The 27,754-nt window shown below is 37.8% G+C and overlaps 2 protein-coding genes across 16 annotated transcripts in view; one reads left to right on the plus strand and one right to left on the minus strand.

The window, feature by feature from the left end:
- The window catches only part of l(1)G0196 (inositol hexakisphosphate and diphosphoinositol-pentakisphosphate kinase), a 76,269-nt gene extending 71,491 nt beyond the window's left edge, over window positions 1–4,778 (minus strand). For 14 of the 15 annotated variants that reach the window (XM_071591111.1, XM_071591108.1, XM_071591105.1 and 11 more), the window contains exon 1: window positions 4,276–4,778. In XM_071591111.1, coding sequence (XP_071447212.1) covers window positions 4,276–4,389 — 114 coding nt within the window. In that variant the 5' untranslated portion in view covers window positions 4,390–4,778. Of the gene's footprint in view, window positions 1–4,023; window positions 4,146–4,275 lie in introns of all 15 variants that reach the window. The other variant, XM_071591114.1, reaches the window with a different exon arrangement.
- Window positions 4,779–5,879: 1,101 nt separating this feature from the next.
- Window positions 5,880–16,875, plus strand: trsn (translin). The gene is made up of 5 exons (XM_071591128.1): window positions 5,880–6,631; window positions 6,718–6,811; window positions 6,881–7,093; window positions 7,184–7,263; window positions 16,195–16,875. Exons 1-5 carry the CDS (start codon window positions 6,557–6,559, stop codon window positions 16,471–16,473), a joined length of 741 nt encoding a protein of 246 aa, XP_071447229.1. The 5' UTR covers window positions 5,880–6,556; the 3' UTR covers window positions 16,474–16,875.
- The last annotated feature ends 10,879 nt before the right edge of the window (window positions 16,876–27,754 follow it).

Consider the following 27,754-nt stretch of genomic DNA (forward strand, 5'->3'; position numbering starts at 1 on the left):
AAAAGAACTTCAATTAAGTTCGAGGAAACTTAAAGCAGGATACTAGGTGTTGTATTAAATTAGACCATAACTAATTAATGGTTTCTGGCATAACTTTATGGAACCAATTCATTATAAATAAATGAAAGGACTAACTTTGTAGTTCCACACGAAAACGATTTATTCACACGACCCGGGTTTCGAAGTAAAACTTCATCATCAGGTGAGCTCTCTACATTTGCAGCCCTTCTTATATATACAGCCAGGGCGGGGGTGGGGTGGAGATAATCAGGAAGGTTTGGGAGGGGTAAAGTCAGGATTGGTTTGCGTGCCGGAGGGCTCTACAATGTAGACTTCTCCCTCCCGCTCCACATTCCACCAACATCGCGGAGGGGACGCCAAACTGCCCTCCCCTCCAGCACGCAAACCAATCCTGACTTTACCCCTCCCAAACCTTCCTGATTATCTCCACCCCACCCCCGCCCTGGCTGTATATATAAGAAGGGCTGCAAATGTAGAGAGCTCACCTGATGATGAAGTTTTACTTCGAAACCCGCGTCGTGTGAATAAATCGTTTTCGTGTGGAACTACAAAGTTAGACCATAACTATACCAAAATATAAGAGGATTCAATAGGAATGAAAGAGAGTCAAGAGAGAAAATGATGAAGGGTACATTGGGGAGGATTTAGGGCACACCACATTTCATTGGTCAGATGGGTGGCTGAAGGAGCAAATTTTTAAAGATATGGCAAGACTTCTAAACATTTAACAATTCTGCTCAAATTTCAAACTTTTCACCGTCGGTCTTGTGAAGAAAATTAGTAGGAAAGATTGAGTCTAATCAAACTTTAACTTTTGGGCTCATCTCAATGGATTATGAAATATTTGTATTATTATTATGAAAAGTGACAGGAATTGAATAGCATTTATCGGATGAGACAATCAACAGCCAGTGATATGTGCCAAATAATAAGTATTTAGCCCTTATCAAAGGCAGGTAAGAGAAAATACGAATCTGAAGGATTTCTATACACTCTTTCCCACTTTTTGAACGCTGCAAACCCATGGATTAACTAGGTTATATAGCTGGTAATGTATGCTTAACGTTAATGCAAGTGAATAGATGTAAAGAAGCATCTAAAATTTCAATATAACTATGATAACTGACATAATAATTTTTATTTTTACCCTCTCCTTAACTCATTCAAAGATGTATTTAATGTCTTAAGTTAATATATACTAAGAATGAATTAAATATTTTCAAGTATAAGTATATGAAATAAAGAAGTAAACACTGTGGTCATTCAGCATCAGAAGATATCATTAATCCAGAACTTGTTACTCTAGGGAATGTTAAATATGCTGATCTTTTCATCTTAGAAAAATATACACAATGGCAGGAGAATTTACAGAGGGCACCAGTGAGGCAGAGCAGAACCCTGGCATTTTAAGATCTTTCTGTCTACTTTTCCCATAGCTGTTCTTATTACAACTTGACACAAACAACTAAAATTGAAGCAGCAGTGTAAGTATCGTACTTGATAAATAATTATGCATTTAAATGTGAGATTATAAACAACATTATGTTAAAGTTGTGTTACTAGCTACACTGGAGTTCAACTTTTTAATAATATTGATAGCAATAATTGGGTTTAAAAGTTTATCGTTAATTATAGACTTACAAAAACTGGCATATTATATCCTTCTGCATGGCAACTACATTAGCTCAAGAAATACCAGTTCTTAATTTCTTTTCAGAGGTGATAAAGAAATGGACATGTGGTGGTGTATCATAATATACACTAGAGTTATTTATTTTTAATTTAAGGAAAACAAAAGTTTTGCTATAACAGAATACCAACAATGGTGACCTGAATAACATAAGTATGTATGTATTTACATTTTCATCCTTCTCTGATATAAGACCACGACAGGACAAATGTTTCTACCAACAGTAAAAGTTAATAGTAGTGCTTCTGCAGAAGGGTATACATAAAATTTTAATGAATACAACATATTACAGATATATTACCATTAATACCTAGGAACATTTTTAACTTATATTCAAGTATACACTTTTTCACACGAGTATCTTAAGATATATCATTATTCCCTGAATTTCATGAGTTAAAAAGTCTTCTAATATGCACATAAAGATGGCTTATGTATGCCATTTGAAATTGTCTGGTCCACAGTTGCCTCTGAATTTAGCATTATTACTTAGGTTAGAAATGAAAGCAAAAAAAAATATATCACAGATATACACAACTAAATGCTCATGTAATGGTAAAGAGAAATTTTATATCCACCTACACATTCCTCACAGATGTGGTAAGAGTGATGTATACAAGCTTGATTAATATCATCCTGCTCTTCATCTTCATTGTTTCCATTCCTTTCTTCACGCCTTGTCTTCATCAGACGCCACCATTCACGACACCATGCCCAAGGTTCCATTATTACAACTTTTTATCACTTTCTCAAGGAGTTTAGAGTTGCTACTCACATTAACTTGTAACTGCTTTTATTACTGACTGAATCCAAAACGTTTATCAATTTCAAAGATATCCACATGTGTCCTGGCATGTCAAAAATACACCCAAAAACAAATCACATCATTGAGAATACAAGTTAATACAAGGCCGGGGAACATTCTCAAATTACTTTATTAGAGCTCCGCCCCTTAAGTCATTCATCCATCAGCCTTTGAATGTTGCAGTTAGTCCCAAAAAGATTTTTTGAAATGGAGTCAAAAATAAAATAAGAGTTTCTATAAGAAGGCACACCCTAAAATTGATACGAATTATTGATGTCTCAGATTTGGATATTAAAGAAGACAAATGCTTGTAAAGAAAGTAGATGACTCACAACAGTCACTCATCTACTTCTTTCATAACATACGTTCCCATTTCGATATTGGAATTAATATTTTAACCAACTGAAACAAGGCATACAATCATGTTATATTTACATTCACTGCCTAGTAATAAATACAAATAATGAAATATATAATTTTTATAACCTACATAAAGCAAAGGATTAGAAACTTTGGCTGAAGTTATTTCAATGAAAGGGCCAAGAAAAGGCACCAAATATTATATTCGCAATTGTACAACATTTCGTTTAAATTAATGACATCTTAGCAGTTAGTATCAGGCTTTCTAACGTCTCATTCTGGCGGTCAAATATTTCTTTAAATGTAAACTCCCACCGCATATGATATATAGTCGTTTCACGCGTAGATACATAAGGAATAGTTTGGTCCACCAAGGACTAGCTTTTGAATGCCCAAAAATAGAAGTAATCCGTTAAAGCAATCATCCAGCAGAAATGTAATCATCAGAATAGAGAATAAAGCTAAATAATGAGTAGTTAGAAAATATATTCGCGCAGAATGAGATGCGACTATCTTAGAAAAGAAAACGTTACTAAAACGGGCGGGGCACACATTATAAACAAAATACTCTACCGGGTGGCACTGAGCAGTCGATAATGACGCATGCACTGCAATAGAATGAATTCCTTACGCCAAATACAACGCCTTTAACCTAAATATTGGGCATGGGGAGGAACTATCGCGGTTCGCCATTTCGTTATCACTCACAAAGAGCACAGCGAAAATCAAATGTGAAAATAACAAGTTCCTAAAAAGCCCAACTGATGTTCCAATGAACGGCTTATCATAATTTACGACGGTTATCCAGAGCTGATAAGAACATAAATGACCTCGCCGTCGTGTCAACAAGTGAACAGAGTCGAGCCTCCATACTAGGTAAGTCTGCGATAACGAGTTTCAGCGTGAAGAGCCATTAGTGGCATGATGATATATAGCAAGAGAAATCTGTCAACCCATCCGTGTCAAACTATGAATATTTTACAAAGACTAATAGAAACATGCAATTAGTATTCAACCGAACCACTTTCGTATTAACCATAAGCTTTTCACAAGAAAATCATTCCATTAACACATTGTATTTTGTTTAAAGGTTAACTTTCGCAAGCTACGAGTCACCCACATATATCATACAAAAACCAATTAGTACCATCATTTGCCAGTAAGGCTCAGCAATGCAGTCAGCATCACTAATGTAAACTTCCGGAATCTGAGGAAATTCAGCCATAGTTCCTAACAACAGCTTAGGATAGTACAAAAAAACTAATAAAACTGTAAAGAAATAGAAGTTACCACAGTATTTAAAATTTTATGTCGCACAAATTCCGATTGCAAATTCATACTTGATTAATTAAACAAAAAATATTCTATAAACACGAACAAGAAATACTTATCTACTCACTCTCGTTTTGGTGGTCCTCAACGATGGGCCACCATCACCATCGTCACCTACGTAAAATGAAGGTCGAGCCTTCTTAAGTCCTTGATAGCCATGCTCTAGCTCTGTATAGGACATCTTTCCAAAGGTAACGTTGCGTTTCGGCTTCAGGAGTCATCACACTCGACACTATCAACTTTCAGGTTATCAAAAATTGAAGATAATCACTACGCCTCCGCGCAGACTATCTCTACATTAACATCTCAATAAACCTACAAAGGCTATAAGAGGATTTGAAAGCCTATTTAAGTAAAACCAAAAACCCCTATGATATTGTAAATTTGACACACTCGAAGCACTGGTATCTTTCACCCTCGTATTTACTGAAAAATTAACCAGAAATGATATACAATACCGATTTCGCAAGCGTAGAATTTGATTAATGCTGGTATTCTGTTTTTTTAGCAATATGGAAAAGGCTTAAATCATTAACCTCGCCCGGGAATTTCTACGCAGGTACTTATTGATTAAATTCTAATGATTACCAAAATAACACTGAAGGCCGGAAGTGGTGCGCCCGCCGTTGGCCAAGAAAAGTAAAAACAATTGGCGGTGTAGCATAGGTCCGCGCGTTACGAGTAGGTAGGTGCGGTAGAATTTGATATGATGCCTTGAATCGGTGTAAACAACGTGATAACCGTGACGTGGTGTACTGGAAGGGCTGCGAGAATTTTAAGTGTATATATGTACTCTAAAGGATGTCGTATTCCAGGGGGTAGAACACTGAACCATTGACCGAAGGGCTTGGACTCGATTCCAGGAGACGCTTCTGCGAACCCTCAGCTGTATGATTTTCAGGTACCCAACCTTTCTGGAAAACTGTGGACATGGAAAGAAACTGGCCCCTGATTTGTAAATTTTACAAGCATTTCGGTTTAGTACTAGGTGAGCGCTACTCACATCTATCATACCAACCTTCGGGTGATTAATTTGGTAATACGTTACAAATGTATGCATGTAGTATATTGCAATAACTGCATTAATACATAATGGTCGAAAAGAATTAATTTTCTTGCTGCTTACTTACAATCACCAGTCATAATTTTAGTTTTGCAAAACTAAACTGACAAAACTAAACTGACAAAACTAACTACTGAACTGAGTACTTGTATGTACAGTAGTTTCTGATATTTTCCATATTAAATTATTCAAGGAAAACTAAGTTTATTCCTAGTGGAAAAACGGGCAGACAAACGCGCAAAAATGGCACCTTTCTAAGTATTAACCCAAAGGTTGTTTTGGTTGGAGCTTACCTAATATGAAAACTACCATTAGGCTATTATTACTAAGCCTTGTGAAAATCACATCAGGTTAGGGGCACAGTATGCTATACTGCGGTAATTTCTTTCCTTGGAGCGCCCATGGTTTCAGAGGAAGATGTGATACCCGACTAAATCACAGGTTGGCTAATCGCACTGCTTGGGTGAATCTTAGGGTGCCCAAGGACGTCATCCGGAAACGAGCCTGGGCCCTCCGGTCAGTAGGTCAGCGCTCTACCATGGACATTCTATAAGTATAAGGTAACAACTTTTTGCCATTTTCTTAAATTTTGCTTGAATCAAACTGTTTCTGGGATATATTGACAATTTCCAAACCTAAGGTTAGTTAACAGGTGATTATTATTCACAAAATATTGGTCCTAGATCTTTGTTAAACATATTGTTCAAATAATCTCAGCAGTATGAAGATTGAACATACCCTTGCCGCAGTCTTGTAAAGAGAAGTGTTGTTTCATCGGCACCTTCTGACAACATCACCGGACGACATGCAATTTAGTTATGACGGTATTGATACATTTCCTAAACCTCTTTTTGTTTCGCTAACAACACAAAAAATCGGTGGGATTTAAGGTGCCGGAGAAGTGTTAGAAATAATTTCCTTCTCATAAATAATGAAAGACAAGGAGTGTGTTCGATTATTACGCAGCCGGATAGAGTTTATTGCTTCAAAATGTATACAGCTTGATTCTCAATCTAAATATCATTTGAGGAATGATGAGATAGCTCCATGAAAATGCTTCATGTCAATGTAAATTTGTTTTAAGCCGAGCTTTTCTGTTTAACACAGACATATTCGCGCGATTCAACACCATTATATTCATACGTCATTTGTTATATCTATTTCGCTCCCACACCACCACTCAACGGACCCCGCTTTATCCTACTCCACCGCCAGAGGGTAACCACAGATATATTACTGTTGGCAAATTCGCAATTATTTGGTATTATTTTAGTTTCTTAGAAATATGGCCAACACTAATATTCCAGATATTTTTAGTGAATTTCAAGGATTTATGAGTAACGAGCAAGAGTCTCGTGAGGTATTAATATTTTTTTTAAGTAAACAATCTATATCAACTGTTGCCGCTTTCTGTAATTTAAAAATGGCATTTAACAATAATTTCAGAAAATACGCAACACTGTGAAAGATATTGAGCAGCAAGCGCGAGAGGTCCTGGCTATTCTTCAAAACATTCATCTGGAAACTGGAATCAGAGATAGTATGTTTACATTAATACGATAATCCCGATTTTGGGCTGGTATCATTCATGTTAGAAAATTTGTTTCAGTTCCGGAGAGCTGTGTGCAAGCGAGAAAAGGATTCGAAAATGCAAAGGCTAAGTACTCTGAGCTGAGCGAAATTATTCCTGACGGGCAGTTTTACCGGTATCACGAACATTGGCGTTTTGTTACTCAACGTTTAGTGTTCCTGATTTCGCTTACTATTTATCTGGAAACAGGACGGTTAGCCACAAGAGAAGAGGTTGCTCAGGTTTTAGGAAGTACGACTGAAGCTTAGAAATAATTTTTTGTTGTGTTAATTTCCTCCTTATTAAAATAATTGAAATAATACAATGTTTTCTGACCTTTAGTGAAAACTGATCGCAAGGATGGGTTTGTGCTTGATCTTGAAGATTATCTTGTTGGACTATTGCAGATGGCATCTGAGTTGGTGAGTAGCTCCAAGTATTTTTTTGGTCAAGGAGTTCTGTCGTCGAATAGTTTCAATTAAAACATATGTATGTATCTGGAGTAAACTAGAAAGTGCGATACTAATTTTATCACGTATCAGATTTACGAATAATGATATGACTATGATTGAAATATCTGTAGTTCATGTGACCTATTAAAGCAGTTACTTTATATCCATCTGCACAGAGCAAGTTCTGATCGAAAGGCCAGTTATGGTAAATATATGATTGCGTCAATCTCTGAATTACTATGGAAAATGCATGTGTGTGTGTGTATATGTATATATATATATATATATATATATATATATATATATATATATATATATATATATATTTATTTATTTATTTATATTTCAACCATAAACCCAGTAATCAACCTGAAGGTCGGTTTAGTAGGTGATGGTAGAGTTCACCCAGTGTTAAGCCCTATACGGCGTTTGAAATTCACATATCAGGGTAGGGGGGCCAGTTCCTTTCCCTGTGCCAGTTATGGTCTCCCGGTAGATCTGGTACCCGAAAAATCACTCTAGCTTTTATATATATATAATATATATATATATATATATATTATATATATTATATATATATAAATATATATATAAATATATATATAAATATAGTATATGCTTTCATAGACGTAACACGGAAGTGCCGAATAGTACAATACACAGTAACACATAATATAGAAACACAAAAAAAGAGAACACTCACACGTATTTTCTTGATATTTCGACGGAAACAATCCGTCTTCCTCTGAAGATGTAGAAGTAATCTATATATATATATATATATATATATATATATATATATATATATATATATATATATATATATATATATATATATATATATATATATATATATTTTTTTTTTTTTTTTAAGTAATCTACCGGTTAAGGTAGGTTTTTGGACGGACACAACTACCAAACAAATATTTTATTACTCCTAACAAAACACAAAATCAATCATCCTACTCTATATCAGGTCCCTCTTCATCTCTGAGTACTTCCTTCCTCCCTTCATCCCGTCCAACAACCCTATCCTGTTCCTTCCCTTTCCTCTTTTGCCCAACATTCTACCCTCTATCACAGTCTTCAACATCCCACTGCCGGTCAACACCCCCTTCATCCACTTTTCCTGCCTCCATAGGATTGCTCCCAACAAACCCCTCTCTTCGCCCACCATACCAAGTACTTCCTCATTTGTTTTCTTCTCTGTCCATTTCACCTTCTCCATTCTTCTCCACACCCACATTTCAAAAGCCTCCAATCTACGTCTATCCTCCTGCTTCAATGACCAAGTTTCCGCTCCGTACATAGCTACGCTCCATATCAAAGTTTTTACGAGTCTTTTCTTAACATCCTTACTCAAAGTCCCTGTCATCAACTCCCTCCTCCTTGTGAAAGCCTCTTTGCCTAGCGCAATTCTTCTCCTTACGTCCCTACTACTTTGACCGTGTTGGTCCAAAACACTACCGAGATACGTAAACTGTTCTACCTGCTCTAGCTTTTGCCCTCCTATTTTAATGTTAAGCTTGGCCTTTTTCTTTCTAGAAAATCGCATAACCTTTGTTTTATTAATATTGATTCTCATCCCATACCTGTCGCACTGAATTTCCAATTCACTAAGCAATGCTTGCAGCCCCTTGGCTGACTGACAAACTAAAGCTTGGTCATCAGCAAACCTAACTGATTTTACGAATTCCCCGCCCACTTTCATTCCTACCTCCAGTTCTTCCCATGCCTCTTTGATCATTTCTTCTGCGTACAGGTTGAACAGCAACGGTGATAATGGGCAACCCTGCCTTACACCCCTTCCTAACACTGCCCATCCTGACTCCCCGTTTCCCACCCTCACCTGAGCAGTCTGAGACATGTACAGGTTGCGGATTAGCCTCCTTTCCCTCCAATCTATTCCTATTTTCTGCAATATACTCATTAGTTTTTCCCAATTTACTCTATCAAACGCTTTTTCGAAATCTACGAAACAGGCAAATACCTCCTGGTTGTGTTCTATATTCCTCTCAATTAATAATCTCATTACTGCAATGGCATCACGCGTACCTCTCCCCTTCCTAAACCCAAACTGATCATCCCCTAAGTAATCATTTGCCCTACTCTCTATCCTTTTGTTTATGATCCTGAGAACAACCTTAGCTGCGTGGGATATCAAACTAATTGTCCTGTAGTCCTCACATGACGTGGCCTTTACCTTTTTCGGAATAGGAACTAAAACTGATCTCACAAAGTCTTCCGGCCAGATTCCCTCCTCATAAATACTACGGATCAGCCCATATAGCCTCTTCCTCCCACATTTTCCCAAGCATTTCAAAAGTTCCACGGGAATGTTATCTACCCCTACGGCCTTATTTAGTTTCATCTCCCTTAATGCCCTTTCTATCTCATTGTCTAGTATGCCTGGACCTAAGCTATCTTCCTCTACGTCATGTTCCTTTCCAATGTCTAACTTTGTTGGTCTAAGCTCTTTACTATACAGTTCTTCTACATATTCCTTCCATCTCTCTTGGATCTTTCCTGCGTCAACTATTACCTTACCGGCCTTATCTCTAACTGCTATCGTTGATCTCCCTTTCTTACTTCCCGATAAAGATTTAACTATGCTGTAAAGCGCACCGATTTCCCCCTTCCTCTGCAGACTTTCCATATCCTCGCACTGCGTCTTCCACCATGCTTCCTTTGCTTTATTTGTTGCCCGCCTCAATTTATTGTTCAATTCTTTGTACTTCATTTTGCCTAATTCTGTATTTATATTCTTCCATTTTCGCCGCTCATCCAGCTTTGTAATCATCTCATCCGTGATCCATGGTTTCCTAGTCCTTTTAGCGTTAACGGTTCCAATAGTGTCTTTTGCGGCTTTAGACAACCCTTTTTTGATCATTTCCCATTTTTCTTCAATAGTTATAAGCCCTTTATCATCCTCCATGATTCTCTCTACCGCCTGTTTGTATTCCTTCCTTTTCAACCCATTTAATGCTTCTACATTCCATTTTCTAACTCGCCGCCCCTGCCTTATCTTTTTGAAACGTACGCTACATTTCATAAGAACTAAATTGTGGTCTGAGTCCGCATCCGCTCCCGGGAAGCTGTGCGAATTTATCACACTGTTCCTAAACCTGTGTCTAACCAGGATATAATCTAGCTGATATCTTCCTGAGTCACCTGGCATTTTCCATGTATACCTGCGTCTTTTGTGGTGTCTAAACCAAGTGTTGGTGATGACTAACCCCTGTCTCCTGCAGAACTCAACTGCTTTCTCCCCGCGGTCATTCCTCGTGCCTAAACCGTAGTCGCCCACCTCATCACCATCTCTTCCTTCGCCTACCGTCGCATTCCAATCCCCCATCACTATCAAATGTTTCCCTGCAGGAACACACGCGATCATGTCCTCTAACTGATCGTATATCCTGTCGACCTCTTCTTCCTTATGGTTGCTCGGTGGCATGTATACCTGAATAATAACTAAGTTCGTCGGTTCTGCTTTTATCTCCACTAGTAGTATTCTATCCGTTACCTGCTCTATGTTGACTACGCTTCTTCCTACCTCTTCATTTAATACTATGGCAACCCCTCGTTGGCTCTCGTCCCCACCGCTGTATATTATTCTACACTTATCACTCCAGTAATCCCCGCTATCTTTCCATCTCACCTCGCATAGACCTAAAATATCTATATTTCCCCTTTCCATCTCTCGCTTAACATTCTCCAATTTCCCTGTCCTCATCATTGTCCTAACATTCCACGTTCCTATTCTAACTAATTTGGTTTTCTTCTCCTGCGTCTTCTGTCCTGCTGCTGCTGGTTTTCCCTTGCAAGGGTTTCGTGGGATGACGACCGCGGAAGCCTTGCCTCCCCCGCTGCCGGGCACGACACACGGCCGATTGGGCCGAGCCCCGTGGTTGCCAGGACTCAAAATATCTCTATTGTCCATCATATTTTTCTAGGGAATGATAATTGAGGTGGTTTCCCGTTGCCTTCCTCAATAGTGTTTTTAACGTGACACCATCACTTACTGGCCGCCCCACTGGGGTCAGACGCCATTGCAGCCGCCTCACTGAGGAACAGACGCTGCGTGGACTACCTTTCGTCTGGCTCCTAACCTTCGACCTATCTGGCATGGGTGACCCTACCAGGAGCAATTTTTATTACTCCCGCCAGTACAGCTCTAGGGGTCATCGGAACGCACAAGCCCTTCCACCACGTCAAGGTTGTAGTCCGGGGAGGGATATATATATATATATATATATATATATATATATATATATATATAAAACCAGCAGCAGCAGGACAGAAGACGCAGGAGAAGAAGACAAAATTAGTTAGAATAGGAACGTGGAATGTTAGGACAATGATGAGGACAGGGAAATTGGAGAATGTTAAGCGAGAGATGGAAAGGGGAAATATAGATATTTTAGGTCTATGCGAGGTGAGATGGAAAGATAGCGGGGATTACTGGAGTGATAAGTGTAGAATAATATACAGCGGTGGGGACGAGAGCCAACGAGGGGTTGCCATAGTATTAAATGAAGAGGTAGGAAGAAGCGTAGTCAACATAGAGCAGGTAATGGATAGAATACTACTAGTGGAGATAAAAGCAGAACCGACGAACTTAGTTATTATTCAGGTATACATGCCACCGAGCAACCATAAGGAAGAAGAGGTCGATAAGATATACGATCAGTTAGAGGACATGATCGCGTGTGTTCCTGCAGGGAAACATTTGATAGTGATGGGGGATTGGAATGCGACGGTAGGCGAAGGAAGAGATGGTGATGAGGTGGGCGACTACGGTTTAGGCACGAGGAATGACCGCGGGGAGAAAGCAGTTGAGTTCTGCAGGAGACAGGGGTTAGTCATCACCAACACTTGGTTTAGACACCACAAAAGACGCAGGTATACATGGAAAATGCCAGGTGACTCAGGAAGATATCAGCTAGATTATATCCTGGTTAGACACAGGTTTAGGTATAGTGTGATAAATTCCCACAGCTTTCCGGGAGCGGATGCGGACTCAGACCACAATTTAGTTGTTATGAAATGTAGCGTACGTTTCAAAAAGATAAGGCAGGGGCGGCGAGTTAGAAAATGGAATGTAGAAGCATTAAATGGGTTGAAAAGGAAGGAATACAAACAGGCGGTAGAGAAAATCATGGAGGATGGTAAAGGGCTTATTACTATCGAAGAAAAATGGGAAATGATCAAAAAAGGGTTGTCTAAAGCCGCAAAAGACACTATTGGAACCGTTAACGCTAAAAGGACTAGGAAACCATGGATCACGGATGAGATGATTACAAAGATGGATGAGCGGCGAAAATGGAAGAATATAAATACAGAATTAGGCAAAATGAAGTACAAAGAATTGAACAATAAATTGAGGCGGGCAACAAATAAGGCAAAAGACGCATGGTGGAAGACGCAGTGCGAGGATATGGAAAGTCTCCAGAGGAAGGGTGAAATCGGTGCGCTGTACAGCAAAGTTAAATCGTTATCGGGAAGTAAGAAAGGAAGAGCTATGCTAATAGTTAGAGATAAGGCGGGTAAGGTAATAGTTGACGCAGGAAAGATCCAAGAGAGATGGAAGGAGTATATAGAAGAACTGTATAGTAAAGAACTCAGACCAACACAGTTAGACATTGAAAAAGAAAATGACGTAGAGGAAGACAGCTTAGGTCCAGGCATACTAGACAATGAGATAGAAAGGGCATTAAGGGAGATGAAACTAAATAAGGCCGTGGGGGTAGATAACATTCCCGTGGAACTTTTAAAATGCTTAGGAAAATGTTGGAGGAAGAGGCTATATGGGCTGATCCGTAGCATTTATGAGGAGGGAATCTGGCCGGAAGACTTTGTGAGAGCAGTTTTAGTTCCGATTCCGAAAAAGGTAAATATATATATATATATATATATATATATATATATATATATATATATATTTATATATATATATATATATATACACACACACACACACACACACACACGAGGGTCATCCGGAAAGTAGTACCCGTTCGTGCCGCATGAAGTGCTGACGACGCGAGTAGCCGCTGGACGAGGTCAGATAGCTTCAGTGGCTTGTCTGCCTTCTCTGAGCCAAGTTGCGTGACGCTAGCATTGCCTGTGTTGTTTCTGTGATTGTTTACAATGTTTAAAAAAATTGAGAACGCCGCCAGTTGTGAAGTGAGGGCAGTGAGTGATTAAATTCCTCAATGCAAGAAACGTTCGCCCATGTGATATTCATCGCCAATTAAAGGAGGTGTATGGAGACAATGTAATGGACGAGTCGTCTGTTCGGCGGTGGTGTCGCAACTTCAACATGGGGAGGGGGAACACACACGACGATGAGCGTTCGGGGAGACCGTCTGTCATTACAGACCAACTGGTGAGCTCAGTTGACGAATTCGTGAGGAACGATCGGCGCGTCACAATTGATGACATCTGTGAGCAATTTCCCAATGTTTCTCGAACAATTGTTCATGAAATTGTTAAACACCATCTGCATTATGCAAAAATTTGTGCAAGATGGGTCCCTCGCAAGCTTACAGATGAGCACAAAACCAAGCGTATGGCTGCAGCACTGACGTTTTTGGGACGTTATTCTGATGAAGGAGACTCTTTCTTGACTCGCATAATTACTGGTGACGAAACATGGGTTTGTTATGCATCACCTGAGAGTAAACGACAGTCAATGGAGTGGCATCATGCTCATTCACCAAACAAACCAAAAAAATTCAAGACAGTTCTGTCCACCAGGAAACTCATGGCAACCATTTTCTGGGATCGACGAGGTGTATTGCTTATTGATTTTATGGCCCGTGGAGACACTATTAATGCCAATGCGTATTGTGAAACATTAAAGAAATTACGGCGGGCAATACAAAATCGGCGGCGAGGTCTATTGTCTACTGGTGTCATTCTCGTTCATGACAATGCCAGGCCTCATGCAGCTGGGATAACACAAAAACTTTTGCAGCAATTCAAATGGGAAACTTTCGACCATCCACCGTATAGCCCGGACTTGGCCCCTTCAGATTTTCATCTCTTTACAAAGCTTAAAGACTTTTTGGCAGGAAAAAGATTTGACAGCGATGAAGAACTTAAAGAAGGAGTGACCCTGTATCTCAATGAGCTGGCGGCGAAGGACTATGCAGCAGGAATACAGAAACTTGTCTCACGTTATGACAAATGCCTTAATTTGCTTGGAGATTATGTTGAGAAGTAGTTTAAAGTATCCTCTTTCAAATAAAATTTTTTATGTTTGTTAATATTTACTTTTGTGTCTTTATTTCACGAACGGGTACTACTTTCCGGATGACCCTCGTGTGTGTGTGTGTGTGTGTGTGTGTGTATATATATATATATATATATATATATATATATATATATATACTCAATTTGTTGCTCAGCGTGTCACTCTCCACCAATAGAGATCACGTAATCAAGCCTGGTACCATCAAGTGTACAAAATTTTCTTTCACATTGCCATAATTTCTCAATGGCTTGCATAATGCTAACAGTTAAAAGGCCACATATAACTCCCTGAGTTTGATTCTGAGTGGTGCCTATAGGCACCCTCAGCTTCGCCCAAGCTGTGTGATTTTCCTGGGATATCATAGATAGAACTGGGAAAGGAACTGCCCCCCGACTGTGATACACCCAGATACTGTTGGGCTCATATGAAACCAATATTTAGGTTGATAACTGTGGTTTTTTTCCTCATTGATTCAAGCAGACAATGAAGTATTACATTCTTTCTATTTTTGCTGCAACAAAAGTATAAAAGAAAAGTTTTAAATATGAATTATTAGTAACCTGAACCCAAACCTTCACCTTAACATTTCACTAAAGACCATATTCTCTGAAGCTGCTGCTTTTCCTTTTTATTAGCTTCTGTTGTCACCTCCTCATCATTTGACTTAAATATAAGCCCTGCATTTTTGGAAAAATCCCATAAAAGAATTAAATTAGAGTTATGCTTATGAATATTAAAATGTGAAATAGCTCTGATTTAGTGGTAGATTCATTCAATATTCTAAGGGAATAAATCTGCAGTGGTTAAGTTTTTTAAGAAACATAAGGTGGAGTCCTCGAAATGTGGTATCAATTACTTTTACTTTCTTAGTAAATGTAAGTAAATTGGTAGCTTTGGTAATATTGTGTCAAAAAACATTTGATAATTACTGTGTACATTTAACAAACCAACAGAAAGTTAAGATTAAGTGGATGTGAGGGAACCACTTACATTCGAATAACTCTGTATGGGTTTTAATGTTTCCCGTCTCCATAGCTCTAATATTGCGTAGTCATTTTTTTGCATGACATCTCATATAGGGAATCGTTTCATAGAAATCCAGCTCTTTTGAAGTAATTATATAATCTTAGTGCTTGTATTGAAAAATATCTTAAATGAGATCGATGATGGAAATGAACCCTTTAAATTTCATGCAATAAAAGGATCTTCTGTTGAATGTAATATGCAGTGGAAATGAGATTCCTGCTTTACTGATTACATTATTGTAAGCATACTGAGTTCATGCTAGCTCCTGAATTGGTATGGTATCTGGATAGGTGTACTACTACTTATTTTCTTCTGACTTGAAGGACCAATAGAAGGATTCTAATCAGTGACTCTCAACATCTTCTAGACAAAGGCAGAGTAAACATACTTCCTCAAGTCTTGCAACATTTCACTGGTTTACACATTTCAGAATTTTTGTAGTTCAAGTATCAGTGATTTTTGTTCTTTCCTTTGTAATAATTTTTTAGCAAAGAAGGTTGAGAGTCTTTGTCCCACCATCAATGCATTAATTATAATGAAAGTCTTGTATTGGCATTTTAAAAGCAGAAACTCATTTAAAAATCAATATCTTTTTCAATATTGCTGTATATTTTCAGGCCAGGTTTGCTGTAAACAGTGTAACAGCTGGAGATTACACTCGCCCAATCGCTATCTCAAAGTTTGTCACAGAACTGAATTCCGGCTTTCGTCTTCTGAATTTAAAAAATGACGGCCTTCGAAAACGCTTTGATGTACTAAAGTATGATGTGAAAAAAATAGAGGAAGTGGTGTATGATTTGTCTATTAGGGGTCTATGTCCAAAACCACCTGCAGTTGCTTCAGAGCCAGGTGAAATCGCAGCAGGAGGAAGCAAAGGTGACAATGAAAAAGTTTAATGTGATATTTCTGTACATCAGAAAGTGTCTGTAATTTTGTGGTTTGAATTGTGTCATAGTGATGTTTTTTTTCTCTGACAAAGGACTGAGTGTATTCTCAAGTGACCTGTCATATAAGTGTTTTTCTTTAATCATTTCCATCAGTAATTTTAGAAAAAATGACTTTAAAAGTGTCCATGGATTATGATGCATGTATTTTAAAAGCATTTAAATAAGTCAATAGACTTTTCGGAGAAATTCATGTCAAACCAGCAGTTTTTTAATAAAAAGCTTGTGTAACCCTGAACTTTTTATAAAATTTATGTATACTTACTTGCCAGGAAAAAATCAGGATTAAAGTGGATAGGGATATATTTGGAGTGAAGGACACACGAAGAATGATGGGAGAAAAAACATGAATTTTATTTTCATTAATTTCATTAAATGATGATGCCTATAATTTACTGTGAGATATTTTTTCTCAATTGAATCCTTTTGTCAATTTTTATTAATGACTGAAAGTTAGGCTTGAATTTTCACAATCTTGCCTGAGAATGAATGGTTTATTATTAATAGGTGATCAACAGATAAGGCAGGTTTTGAATTTATACAGATTGAGCAAAAATGTATCTTTCTTCTACTAGTACATGCTCCGATCTGTCCAACATGCTGATCCTACTCCTACCACTTCCTAATTTGCCTAACTTTCTCCCCTCTATCACAGTCTTCAATGTCCCCTCAACTATCAAAATGCTGTGCATCCTTCGGATTTCTTCCAACAATCCCAGCTCCTTCCACATCATGCCTAGCACTTCCTCTTTTGTTTTCCTTTCTGTCCAATCTTATTTTCTATCCTTCTCCGCACCTAAATCTCATAAGTCTCCTATCTATGCTTATCATCTTGCTTCAATAACCATATTTCTGAACTGTAAAAGCCCACACCCCATACCAATCTTTTACGAGCCATTTCTTAACATCACCTGTGTCACCAATTCCCTCTTCATTCAGTTCTACTTGACCTTATGCTCATGCCTCTCCTCTTCCTTAACCCAAATTAATCATAACTTAAGTGATCATTTGTCCTCTCCATCCCCTTATTAATGATCCTGAGCATCACCTTAGCTGTGGCCAAAATCAAACATTGTTCTGTGGTCCTCACAACAGTGGTCCATCCCTTTTTTGGAATAAGGACTAATGCATATGCATGCTAAGTATGCACCTCGGGTAGCAAAATTGCCCAGTATAATACAGGCCTGAACTGATTTTCTTGTTTCTCCTTTCACCAAAAGTATTTACAAAACACCTTGAACACAGACAAGACTCCATTTGCCAGTTTCAATATATTTTATAGTTATTGAGACTAGGGTTCAAGTTTGATTCCTAACATGATCAAATGATATATATATATATTTATATCTATCACAAATAAGTTTATGTAACTAGTAACAATTTTAATGATCTACAGAAAAATTTAATAATATGCATAAAAAAGTATCCCTACCAGTAGCAAATGAAATGACAGTCTGCAGCCAGACTTAACTACTTGTCAAAGGTGATCCATTAAATAAAAGATAATTGTAACAACATAATTTGGGTAATTAAAACTTTACTGTTGAATATAAGGGGTGATTGTTAATCATTATTGATAGAAACGTGTGGAATGAATCACCATTAAGGGATCCATAGCTGAACTGCCAAACAGGAATGTGAAATGATATCCTTGGGTAAAAGAAAGATATTCTAGGCATATATTTTCAGAAATATTTATATTCCATTTTTATAAGACTTACTTCTAAGTAAACCTGCACTGCCATGCATAATTTTACTTTGGTAGTCAGCTATGCTAGGCAAATCAACAAAATGCTTGAAACGTTCAAGGGTTGAGCAGCATATTAGTTCACTTCAGAAAAGGATTGAAGTGAAAACAGAAAACTCTTAATTTTACTGTATGCTTGAAAAGCAGGTCATACTTGTGCTATGATGAACAATCCACCTACCAAACTGTTGAGAAGAAATATAATATATGGATAATTATCACTCCAATAATCACCACTATCCTTCCACTCACTTCGCACATGCTTAAATATCGATATTACCTCTTCATCTACCAATTATTTTTGTCTCATTTCCCTGTCCTCAACATCATTCTAAGTGGTTAGGATTTAAGAACAGGCAACTTCTCTCAATTTTGCTTTACAAGGACTTAAGTGTGATTATGACTATGGAAGTCTTTCTCTCCTGCTGACAGTCCCAACATATTTTACCTTTCATTGTGAATATTGGTTGGAGAAAGAACCAAATATTCCATTAGCACCCAACTATTCACTTGAATAGTCAGGTGCTAATGATGAAAAATGGTGACATTGCTCTGATAGAAAATTTCATAGCATCAGGTCAGGAGACATTTCATTGCTTGTAAAAATTTTGGTTGACCTAACGCTAATGTCAAACAAACAAATAGGAATGTGAGCTCAAACAATTCAAATGCATGAGTTTCTATGAATGTGATGATTATCATGTCATTCTCCCTTTACTTCACATGAGAAACTAGAGAGGAAATGTGTAGTTATTATTTTGTATGACAAAAATTTCATATGCCATTTACCCACCCCATTGGCATTAGAGTACTATCTCTGCCCGCCACTGCAGAGGTTGAAGGTTTGATTTCCACCTATGGACTGGGCTCCTTCTGTCCTCACCATTCCTGATGCACCATCTCTCTTGCTGATTCAAAGTGGAAGAAAGAAAGGATGGCTAACTACCAGATCCAACACCCAGTGCTACGAGGAATTCTAGCTATGTATTTAAATATGCTATTTGTACATAGATCCTCTGCTAGTGCCCATCCAGTGAACCGCTAAAGAGTATTTAAATGACAAATATCCAATTTATGTCAATATGATTTTGACCATGAAATTAGAAGGGAAAAAGAAATATGTGCCTAAGTAGTTTTTATTTTTGCCTCCTCTAACTCAATGCCCTTTGCTGCCCTCCCATTTCATGTTGTCAGCTGACTCTTTGTTGAGCTGACATCATTTGCGCCAAGTGTACGTGTAGTGATAATTACTTGTGACTCCTGTAACTCAATGCTCAATTTTTACGCCCTACCATTGGTGTCCCCATGATGTCATCAAAACTTGGATGAATTGATCATTGGTCATATGTGACAGACTTAATAAGTAAATACTCACTTTGGTACAACAATTTAGCTTTGTTTTGAGTGTGAGGTTTTGTAATTTCATACAATTTTTAAGGTAAACTTGGATTCTAATAATGTTAACTTTATAACCTTCTATTAAACATGAAAGTTAGTCGATTTCAAGTTTAGGTATCTGAGGACCTCATGTTTGCTTAAAATTGGTTCTAAGTTTCGATATTTGGAGAGTTAGCATGTGCCTGTGGTTATTGCTATGTGAAAATGGTCTCTACTCACTTTTGGGGTTCATTTTGGCAGACAACTAGATCATCAATACATCATTGCTGGAAAGATCATCATGGGGAAATGACAATTTGACAAGTCATCTCAAAATGCCAACATGAATATGTGGATGCAAAATACTAATTTAAGTATAGTTTTGAAACTAATGTTATCATTTAAGAAATATCTGCAGCATTATTAGTCACACTCCCATTGGGATGAAAGTGTAATTTGGGGGGCTAATGCATTCTAATCACCCCTAGAGCTGTGGGAGCATAATAATTGCTTCTGTAGGGTAACACATGTCAGATAGCTCATATATTGAACAATAATTAGTCTTTGCAGTGTCTGATCCCCAATGAGTCGGCTGGAAAGGCATCTAGTTCCATTGGTGCGACCATTTGAGTGATGGTGTCCCATTAACAACATTATTGAGGAAGACAATAGGAAATCTCCATTAATTATCCCTTGCAGCATGATGGATAAATACATATCTGAATCCTTAAAACGAGGGGACTCAAACTGCTAGGCAATGTGTCATGCCTGGCAGCAGGAGATGCAAGGCTTCTTCAGTTGTAATCTTCAAAAATCCTTGCAGAGCAAAATAAAGAGCAGCACAGAGAGGATGGGGAGAAGCACACTATCCAGATAATACATATCTACAAGAAATCCTGGTTTTTGACTACTCTAGTGGTAGGTATTTCATATGGTTCAATAACTAACATGGCGAGCATTTCCTTTTAAAGAGTTTCAAGATAAATTTCTTCCTTAACATAATGGCTAACCTACTCCATTTTTTATTCCTCATAATTTCGGGAATGTGAGGTCGTCTGCGCCACCAAAAATGTCCGTATTCTTCACCTCTGTATACAGTCCCTCGGGAGTGTGAATCAACAGTTCTCTTCTTTGGTGCAAATAACGATGAGTTACATGTCAACTGTAACAAACTGCTCGTGGTAACAGCTAACAACCGAATTTTCAATTTTGAAACTGAAATAACTGTTCTTTAAGATTTTCTACATGTGAAATCACTTTTTCAACTGATGAAATAACTTAAAAGCTAAATGCGTTCATTAATATAAATAGTACTTTTGTGAAGATAAAATTTTCTGTTAGATTTGGCGTTTCGCTTTCACTTTACTCAAATGCATACTATGTTTAAGTCATGCCTCCATTTAAATTAACGTCTTAAACAAATAGTACTACCTTCTCTCGAGAGAAAACGTTGAGGTGATATGTCGAGTTGTGCGGCATGTTTGGCGGCCAGATCTATTTATCTTACTATGAAAATGGTAATAATGATTAACTCGATCATCACCCGAACTCTAATTTCACGACCCTCGGTGTCTGTAGTCCATTGTCGATTGTACAATAAGTATTGTGGTGTCGCTATATTATTGTGCCCTCCGGTCGCTATTTAGGAATTGATAATTTAAAATATCGATCGGCTTATAATTATACCGAAAATGGCAACCATTTATTATTATAATAGGAATCGGTCCACTATTATTGCTTATAAAGACCCTTTGTGTATAATTGCGCCATTCTCTTTCCTCAATGGCTACCAGAAGTAACAATAATATAGTGACGTGGCAATAATAATAGCACTTCGGCTCTTCGTTATTATTAACTATGTGTGGCGAACCCGAGGGTAATAATTCTTTTACCCTGAGTCTGAGGACCGCTTCATTATACTTACCGCCCCTGTTTTTCATAACAACAGCGCAGACTGTCTTTTGATTGTTTTCACATTCACTTGGGAGAAAATCGGCGGGACTTCAGTACAAGCATCAGTTTCAACTGCTTAATTCGCTAATCAAATGGATATTTGAGGATAAACACGTATTTTTTTCCGTCAGCGATAGAGCTGAAAAAGTAACCTCGTACAGTGTGCAGGCATATTTTCGTTCGCTGAATATCAGCATTGATTTCACATTTCTCAAAATGCACAGTGATGTGTCTCATAGCAAATATTTAAAAATCTTTACCTAAATATTACCGTAAAATTTTTGGCTATTTCTAATGTATGTTATTAGGGACCGGTGGCGGAGATAGTCTATTGACCCTTGTTTGTAAAAACAGAATTAGTTCAGTCCAGAGAAATGACATCTAACTATTCAAACCAGGGCTTCCAACTATTCAAATTAGGGCTAATAGTATTTTCAAAGTTTTAATTTCGGACCTGGTTCACAACACATCTACGAGAAAATATGTACTTAGCATACATTATATATGCACCCCATATATGATGATAATTACAACTATTACAAAAGTTGGCAACCAGGAAGTTTGCCCAAAATTACCAAATCTGATTTTGTTTAACTTACTTATAATACAAACTTGAAGGTTTATCTAACGTAACTCCCGAGGACACACTGCGCACTGATTATAGAGCGAAAACGCTTCAGATAATTACAGAGCAGTTCTAATAAATCCAGGATGCATTACCAATACGATTGCTTAAACCAGCTGTTATCCAGATTCAATAACACAGATTCCGTTTGACCATGGCACTTATAATAATTTGCTAGCAGGGCCATAATAGAAGCACTAACGATTAGTATTACGTGCATTCATCGTTTTCCTTCGCATATTTTAAGCTTCGCGTAGTTGCAGAAGTAGTAAAAATCAACTATACGAATGTTTAGTCCCTTTAAAATATTAATATGGATAAGCGCACGAGTTAATTCAAGCCAATTCTGTGAACATATAGTGAAAAGCTGACAAGAAAATTGCGCTACAAGTCAATATTTACTGTTGACGGTTGCACTTGGTTGATTATTTCTCCTCCATCGCGTTTATGAAATTCGGTTGGTGGTCCAACAAAGGAATTACAGCTTGCAGGAATGCTCAACACTTTGTTGCCGCTTCTCTTTGCCGGAAGGGGGGTGGGTCAAATAATAAGATCGCGTCACTATTTATTCAAATTTACGATCGTCACTATAATCTTGCGGAATATAGTGAGCAATTTATCGAAACTAATCCAGAAAAGTTTCATTAAATAAGACCGTTCAAAAGAATTCACAATGTCATGGCCTGATTTTGTATGATAATGTATGTTTTCATATTAAAGATATTGTTGCTAATGTTTAATTATTGTGACTACAAATAAAAAAAGCCATAAACACAGTAGTCAACCCGTAGCTCGGTTTGATAGGCGCTGGTTGAGTTCACCCAGGACTAAGCCTCAGACAATTGGAAATTAGAATTAAACTTTAAGTGCGTAGTGATCAATTTTTTAGAAAAAAGAGAAATTGCCTCCAGAACGCCTCCTGCATTAGGAACACCGGAATGGAAATTGTAGCCTCGAATAAATACTTATCAATATTTTAATATTAATAATATTTATAGCAATTCCCTCACTCAAGACCTCTGCTAGGGGATACTACCTTGATCAAAAAGTTCCCGGAATAACCACCGTGTGGCGCTCCCATCGTTCCGATTTGAGTTCTGTTTTTTTGTTAAATTGGTACATCTGTTGTTGATATTCCCTTTAAATCTTAGTGTCATAACTTGACATTTGCAAAAGTTACGTAGCCAAGAGTACATCTATCTCTGTGTGTGTTGGCGATTTTTTACAATTGCAGAAATGGATTTAAATTTGCAACAACGAACTTGTATTAAATTTTGCGTAAAAAACGGATTTAGTGGCGCACGGACGTTGGAAATGTTGGAAAAGTGTTTCGGCAACGATTCTCTAAAAAAAACGGTCGTTTACCAGTGGCACGAGCGGTTCAGAAGTGGTCGTGAGTCAATCGAAGATGATGAACGCAGTGGCAGACCATCGACATCGAAAGTCGGTGAAAAAATTGTTAAAGTAAAAGAAATGTTGGTCAATAACCGCAAATTAACCATCAGAGAAATAGCGGAGGACTTGAACATTGCCTATGGATCCGCCCAAGACATTGTGGTTAATGATTTGGGTTTCCGTCGTGTAGCAGCAAAGTTGGTGCCAAAAGACCTCAATTTCATGCAAAAAAGAGACCGTGTTGACGTCGCAAAAGACATGATTTGCGAGGCTGAATCCGATCCCACATTCATCAAAAGGATCATTACTGGAGACGAGACGTGGGTTTATGAGTACGGCACGCAATCCAGACATCAGGCAAGTGAATGGCGTTCACCAAATGAGCCGAGACCAAAAAAACCACGTCGTTTTCAGTCAAAAAAGAAGGCAATGCTGACGGTTTTCATGGATTACAACGGTGTAGTGCATCATGAATTTTTGCCAGAAGGCCAGATAGTAAACAAAGAGTATTATTTGGGCGTTATGAGACGTTTGCGTGAAGCAATTCGCCGAAAGAGACCAGAAATGTGGGCAGAAAACTCGTGGATTTTGCACCATGATATCGCACCGTCGCACAGTGCTATCATTATTCGTAATTTTTTGACGAAAAATGCAACAAATACCATCCAACAGCCACCGAATTCACCTGATTTGGCTCCCTGTGACTTCTTTCTGTTCAATCGAGTTAAAAAACCATTACGGGGAACGCGTTTTAGCAGCCGAGAGGTAGTAATGGAAAAATCGCAGGAAGCACTGATGGACATACCGAAAACCGAATATAAAAAATGTTTCGAGGATTGGATCAAGCGCTGGCATAAGTGTGTTGCAGTCGATGGGGATTACTTTGAAGGGGACAATATAGATTTAGATGAATAAACTTGTATTTTTAATTTTCTGAATAAATTCCGGGAAATTTTTGATCAAGGTAGTATACTAGTATGTACGGGAAATATGACAACAAGCGAACACAGGATGGGTATTTATCGGTGGAGTAATGGGGATTGGTGAAGAAAGGTTACAGAGAATTGCTATCTTTCGCTCGTTAGAATATGCTGCTGGTGTATGGGACCATCATGAAGTTGGATTGATTGCCGATTTGCATCGTTTGGAACGTAGAGCCGCTAGGCATGTAAAATGTTGGTAAGTTAACCTGAGTGGCGTATCAAAATTATGAGAGGAACTACGTTGGAATCTCTCACGAAGGGAAGGTTAAATTAATTACTGATTAAATCTATTGTATGAAGAGGAAGGATATATATTTAGAAATGATGTTGAAAATGTATTATTAGCAACATCGTAAGAGAGATCATGGGAATGAAATTAGATATATAAAGTTTAGAACAGATAGATTTAACATGTTGTTTTTCACACGAACGATATGGAATCGGAATAACGTCCGACCACGCCAGGAGGGAAAAATATTTTGGGTCAAAAGTAGTCTGGTATGTCTCGTAATAACCCTTAACACACATCTTAGTGAACAGGGTGCTTTGCAAATAAAAAAGTAATGATGAAAACGGATTCTAAATACAACGTATTATGAAAGATTTCACTATAAGAACTGCGAGAGAAGGAAATGAACGAACTGAAACACAGGTACAGGAAGGATAAAATACAAGGAAATAATAAAATGAAACTAAATTTGGGTAAACCAATTCGTGAAAAGAACAATACAAAAATGCTGGGAGACTAGGTGAATTGGATACGCGCTTTTAGAGGAAAGTGAAATAACGGCGAGGAAGTTGGATAGGAAAATCCATTCAAATGATCAGTGATAGATAAGGTGAATCAATAATTGTGTTAGAAGAACTACATGAACAGAGAGAGCTTATACGCAGTATAGTCAAAATATAGTGGCCATTGAGTGTAAATGGAGTAAGAAGAAATGTCACTGTGAATAGCACAGGTTCATAGCATACTTTTTAATTGCTTATATAAAAATAATGACAACAGTTTTGAAATTTAATTGTACCCATTGTTTTCCAGTTAGGTAAGATTCTTTATTGATCCTCGATGTTCACTAATGGATGCTTTTTGATTAAAATTCTGGTCTGGTTTGCCTGTATTTAAGCTTCTGCTCTTTTTTTTAACATGATGGGTGTGAAATAATTAAATTTTATCAAGTTGTGTCAAACATATCCGTCTTCTTTCCATCTCAGTCTGGTGAATTTTAGTCGTCACTACTTTCTTTAAGGATTTGTTGTTTTCTTTTTTTGTATTATTTTTTCCTAAAAAATAATTACCTGCGCAATACTATTAATGTATTACAATCTCTTCTCCCAATGCATTTCTTTACGTCATTTTCCCTAATAATAGAGATTTTATGTGATAAAAGAATACTCCTGTCAGTTGGCACAAAGCTTAAGCAAGGGGGCGTCAAAAGGATAGAAAAACGTAAAAAGAAACAGTACACAGTGATGGTGCTATGAGTAGCATATTTCATTACGTGACTCTGAGATAGAACTGCTCAACTTTTCTTTTCATCTCTGTGGGTATTATTGCAAATATTGTTTGCTCTTCTCCATTCATACAAATTTTGAATGAATTGCGCGACGCGTACCCCAGCAGTCATTTGTCTTTTCAACTTTGGGTTCATTGGCAACAATCATTAATGGCCTCCCTCCAGTTGGTCGGCCTCAACATTGATAAACATGCCGCCAGAATATAGATGACCGACTGAGGAAGTTAGTAAATTCCGATGTATAATGCTCAAAATAAGGATAAACAAAGCGCAATTACAGCAAATTTAAAGTTTTTAGGGACCTATGAATATTGGTATCATGGAGATACTCGGGTGCCAAAATCACTTTCTCTAACTCCATACACGATTATGGAGGTTAAAAACAATTCATTTATAGAAAGAAAGCACTCTTCTGGACGTAGTAATAATTACTGCTTAAATAAAAGTATTTTCACTAGTTCATCCGATGATAAAATAATTACTACGACTCATAGAGAAATCTGGGCGAATAATGGTATCTTTAACTAAGCCATTAATAGGTAAATTCTGCTTCATTCATCCTCTTTACCGAGCCCATTTTTACTTAAGCCGTTAGTTAAGCTGATGTTAATGTACGAAGATTAAATAGCCCTGTCGCAGTTTCCACTGCACTCTACTAGAGATAATGCTCAAGCACCGATGCACATTTTCACACACATGCTTACCCGTTCGAGATATTCCAACGGCATTTGATAAAATTTTCCTGGATGTTACTGCGCGTTTAAATATTCAGAAATATTTCTTGGCTGACATGGAGCAGACAAATAAGTCATGGCTGCTATGTGGCCACCCTCCCCGTATCCCAGAAAAAACCACGCGACAAAAAACCAACGAATTACGTTTTCAATTAAAACAGGGATAAAAGATTTTCTCGTTCTATAGTAAATAAAAAAAAATGATTTCACTTTGGTCATCAATGGTCACCGAAGCCCATTTGTTAGTTCAACGAAGAAAATATTTCACGACGATGTACATAGAGTGCTATCATTTTTGCTGGATGGGAGGGTACTCACAGGTTTTTTCTGGCCCATTCTGTTAAGTTATTTTAAGAAGAAACGAAAAGCACAGAAATAATAAGGCTACACAAAATTAGTAAATCGGCCTTTTAAATGCCCAGACATTACTACAGGTGTCCACCGGTGCCTCGATGAGGACAAAATTTGAGTTACCTGAATACTATAATCATATACTCAAACAATTTATCCCAATTCACACTCCACCACGAATGTTAGCAGAGGAGACATCCAACAATTTATAGGAAAAAATAAAAACAATCCTCCGAGAACCGGCGAATGGGCATTTCCTCTAGAAATAAATAAACGATGGTAGGAATATTTCGGGAAAGGCAGCGGAGCTCTTTCACGCGAAAATATATGCTGCAGTTTCCCCATTTAAGCAATTCTTTCCTTGGATTGCAAGAATGTTTGTAAAACATCACAGGATTACTATTCGGCGCCGCGGCAACCTATTTTACGTGATCTTAATAAAGTTGGATTGATTGTCGAATTAGATCGCGAGCAGCGTAGGCGGGCTGGACTTGCGTATCAAAATTGATAGAGGCAGCTTGGTTGGAGATCATTCACGGAGCGAAGGCTTT

This window comes from Hetaerina americana, unplaced genomic scaffold (genome assembly GCF_022747635.1).
Source record: "Hetaerina americana unplaced genomic scaffold, ioHetAmer1.1.p SCAF_42, whole genome shotgun sequence".
NCBI classification, from domain to species: Eukaryota; Metazoa; Arthropoda; class Insecta; order Odonata; family Calopterygidae; genus Hetaerina; species Hetaerina americana.

What these genes read in the sequence shown, in the direction of transcription:
- trsn (XM_071591128.1), top strand. Translation starts at nt 6,557, where the DNA reads ATGGCCAACACTAATATTCCAGATATTTTTAGTGAATTTCAAGGATTT. An exon ending in ACGAGCAAGAGTCTCGTGAG is followed by an intron (nt 6,632 to 6,717) that starts GTATTAATATTT and finishes CAATAATTTCAG; the next exon opens with AAAATACGCAACACTGTGAA. An exon ending in TGCAGATGGCATCTGAGTTG is followed by an intron (nt 7,264 to 16,194) that starts GTGAGTAGCTCC and finishes GTATATTTTCAG; the next exon opens with GCCAGGTTTGCTGTAAACAG.